The sequence below is a fragment of the Cebus imitator genome, unplaced genomic scaffold, assembly GCF_001604975.1.
Source record: "Cebus imitator isolate Cc_AM_T3 unplaced genomic scaffold, Cebus_imitator-1.0 Scaffold562, whole genome shotgun sequence".
In the NCBI taxonomy this organism is placed as follows: domain Eukaryota; kingdom Metazoa; phylum Chordata; class Mammalia; order Primates; family Cebidae; genus Cebus; species Cebus imitator.
The window spans coordinates 947,143-951,180 of record NW_016107877.1 but is presented as its reverse complement, the minus strand read 5'-3'; the positions used below and the strand labels follow the sequence as shown (position 1 = coordinate 951,180).

Sequence of the window (4,038 nt, the reverse complement as noted above, 5' to 3'; positions counted from 1 at the left end):
TCTTTTTTTTAAAAAAAAGGAAAAAAAAAAAAAAAAAAAAAAAAAACAGGGTTCACTTAAACTAGGAGGCAGAAAATATAGCAGACGACATGTAATGCTTAAAAAAATTTTTTTTCTTTTTAAGAGGAGGTAGAAAGCCACGTGCAGCAGCTCATGCCTATAATCCCAGCACTCTGGAGGTCAAGGTGGGCAGATCACTTGAGGACAGCAGTTCAAGACCAGCCTGGCCAACATGGTGAAACCCTGTCTCTACTAAAAATACAAAAATTAGCTGTGTGGTGGCACATGCCTGTAATCCCAGCTATTAGAGCACTGAGGCCAGAGAATCACTTGAACCTGGGAGGCAGAGACTGCAGTGAGCAGATCCTGCCACTGCACTCCAGCCTGAGTGGGGGGGGAAAAAAAAAAAAGAGGCGGGAGAGAGAGCTGGATAGTGGCAGGGAGAGAAGAAGGCTGACCCTAGAATCTTGACCACAAAGAAAAACAAAAGTTTCTGTGCTTCACCAGGAATATGCTGAGCCTAACAAGGGCGAGAGTAAGTGCCTGATCGCATCTCTGTTCTACACTGCCAAGGTCTCAACAAATATTTAATCAATTGTATTAGCCTAACACAACATGTATTGCTAATAATAAAATGTTATATAATTTATTCTTGAAATGTGAACAGGCTCAAAAGATCTCTAAAGATCTAAAAAAATTATCTTCCCTTCTTAGTAAGTGTATAAAGAACACTGGACTTTGCAAGGTTTTTATTTTTTCTTTAAATCAAAAAGGCAAACTATTATTATCTCACATATCATTGCTCTTCCACTCTTTTCCACTGAATAAATATATATAATAATCTCATGTTTCAGAATCTTATCTTTAAAAACATACTGAATTTATAGACATTTTATCTAAGGGAAAAAAGTCCTTATTCCTGTATTTCTCAAACTCAGCATCTGCAAACATTCTTGAGGTTCCAAGAATTTTCTCAGAGTTTCTCAATTGTATTTTTCTTTGGAAAACCACCTTATAACCAAGAACCACCAAGATTAAGTACCACACTTGGTGTCCAATACCACTGGAGCCTCAGGGTGTCACTTTACTACTCATAGTCTCTAATAATAAGAGCAGAAGTGGATTCATTTGTAAATGATGTTATTGTATACAATAAAAATCAAATGACATCCTAATATACCAGATGAATAATCAAAGTTGTCAATAGTTCAAACCTGACGTGGGAAGTTGAGATGCACAGCAGAATGGACTTGCCAAACTAGTAAGAGCTTTTGACTTCAATGAGATCTATATTCAAGTTGCAAATGACAATTTAGTTACAGGACATTTGTCACATTAAATTACATTTGTTTTGTTTTTCATTTACAAATTTATGCAACTTTATAAGTTGCATGACAACTTATAAAATGTTCTTATGCTATAGCTTCTTATGCTACAGCCGTCAGCAGTTTATGTACAGTTGCAACATTTGAATAAAAATAAATCAATATTGGGGTCCACACAAATTTTTTTCCTTTGAAAGAAAAAACTGTCAAATTTGAAACCTTGCCTTACACAAGATTACTATATGCTGAGCAAATGTTTTACTTACTTTACTAAATCCAAGTTTCCATGGATGCGTACCTAAAACCTCTTCTATCTCTTTCAACACCTGTTTAGAACCTGAACTTATGAGCCATTTAAAGTGACGAGGCAGAAGAACTGGTAGGAATTCCATTATTTTCGGAAACTGCAAAGCTGTCATTACATTTTTAAACGGAACTACAAGATACCAGAAAAGAACAAAATAAAACACAAATGAACCCGAAGAATGACTGATTTGAAGTACTTTCTCATTTTGCACAACCAATTCAAGAAATCTAAGTCAAAGACAGATTAGTATATTTGCTTTAACCAGTAAGAAAATTTGATCATATTATGACAATTGCTTTTGTACTGAGATGGTTTCATTGTGTTTAACACCAAACTTCATGTTCATTAAATGCTTAAATAATGACTTCTTAGCCTTTTGTTTCCTACTGTCTGCACTATAATCAGAACAAAAATTCTTACTCAATTATAAAGATAAATTTAAAGCTAAGGATATAAAATAAACAATTTACATAGTAACCTTTATAATCATTTTCTATAGTCATAATCTTTTGTCATTGAAGTCATTCACTGAGGTACCATCAAATTTATTTGATACGATTAGGAAATGAAATATTCCATATATATGAATGCCCAGATAACAAAGCATATTAAAAATAATTTGAAAACCATTTTGGACTGAAGTAGTTCCTAAATGTATTACTCATATCCTTGTTGTTCTCCTCTGCCTCCTTAAACAGAGTAATTTACAACCAAATTTTTTTTTTTAAACTGAGACAGGGTCTCACTCTTTCACTCAGGCTGGAGTATAGTACATAGCTCACTGCAGTCTCCATTTTCTGGGTTCAAGTGATCCTCCTGCCTCAGCCTCCCAAGTAGCTGGGTCTACAGGTATGTGTCACCGCAACTGACTAATGTATTTTTAAATTTTTAGTAGAGACAAAGTCTCCCTATATTGCTTAGGCTAGTCTCAATCGCCTAAGCTCAAGTCATCCTCCTGTCCAAAGTGCTGGGATTACAGGCATGAGCAGCCACCACGGCCAGCAACTGAATCTTTTTTTATTAATGATTCAAGGTAATCTCTCTGAGTACAAAATTTAGGGAGATGAAATCATGATTTTAGAGGCGGAAAGGAACTCGAAGGATTTTAAACATCAGCTTATATAATCCCTTCATGTTACACATGAGAAATCTGAAATGCCAATGGCATACTCCAAAAGCAACATAAATACATTTTCATCAAATAGATTTTTAAAAAGAATACTATTCTGGTGGTAATATTTTAAACACAGTAGTCATTAATCTGTCAATTACACTGAAACTTAACGATAAAAATCACACTTACCTGTGTTTTCCATAGGAAGACTCATCTCATTGTCTGGGAACAACTCTTCCTGGCCATTCTGTGCAGGCTGCTTTTGATCTTTCCTTATAGTTTCCTTTTGGAAAGTTCTTAGTGTTTCCCTAAGATTTTCAAAGTTTAGGTTTCTGTAGTTTGATACTTCATTTACCCATGTTAAAAACTGATTAATATAATCACTGGGGACATTACACTCTTTAAGAAAGAGGGCACAGATATGTTCTTGATTTGGTGGTGACATATCAGACTGCAAAAAGTAAGATGGAAATCCTTGAACTTGATAATGATAGCTCCTTGATCCCACCACAGGCTTTACTTGCACCGTCACTCTCCACCAAGCACCTGTTATAGGAAAACGTCCAAACACTTTACATTTCTCTTGTGTGTTTTCATCAGGAATTAAAACTGGAAAAAAAAAAAAAAAAGAAAAACCCATAAAAGTTAACTCTGGAAATTATTTTAAAACTGTTTCCTCCATGTTTTATCAAACTTGCCACTGTCTTTTATCTCCCTACAGCACTCTAGAAAGATGTCTGTTAGGGTGCCGATAACACTGCACTCCGCCTATCTCTTTTTCTGTTTCCCTCTTCTACACTATAAATACTGGAAAAATACAGGACAGTTTCATTTGTCTTTGTATTCCAAAAGGCAACCACAGTACACAGCAGGTGTCCGCTGTTCCTCTTCTAAAACCAGTCCCCTCTCTGCTACTCTGACTTTAGCCAATACTGGCCTTCATGCAGTTACTTTCAAATGCCATGGCCCTTCACCCAAGTTATTCCACCTGCCTTAAATGATATCCCCCTGTTTACATTTACTACAGACCTCAGCTTAACTGTCACTTACTTAGAAAAGTCTTCAATGAATCTCATGTATAAAACCTCTCAAAGCACTATTTAGCATTCCTTCCAAGCATTTAGTAACATTATAGTTACTTCTGTAATTATTTAAAGAATGTCTGTTTAACACACTAGCGGGTAAGCTTCATTAAGACTGCAACCTTGTTATTTTATTTCTCTGGGCTTTCCAAGCACCAAATATGTTAACCAGTTGATGAATGACTAAGCTCTCCACAAACACTTGAAAAT

General features: G+C 35.4%; 1 protein-coding gene across 1 annotated transcript in view; it reads right to left on the bottom strand.

Moving 5' to 3' along the window:
- The window catches only part of HELB (DNA helicase B), a 37,417-nt gene that overhangs the window by 31,979 nt on the left and 1,400 nt on the right, over positions 1-4,038 (bottom strand). The window contains exons 2-3 of the mRNA XM_017515848.2: positions 2,936-3,355; positions 1,592-1,761 (exon numbers count right to left, since the gene is read on the bottom strand). Coding sequence (XP_017371337.1) covers positions 1,592-1,761; positions 2,936-3,355 — 590 coding nt within the window. The remainder of the gene's footprint in view (positions 1-1,591; positions 1,762-2,935; positions 3,356-4,038) is intronic.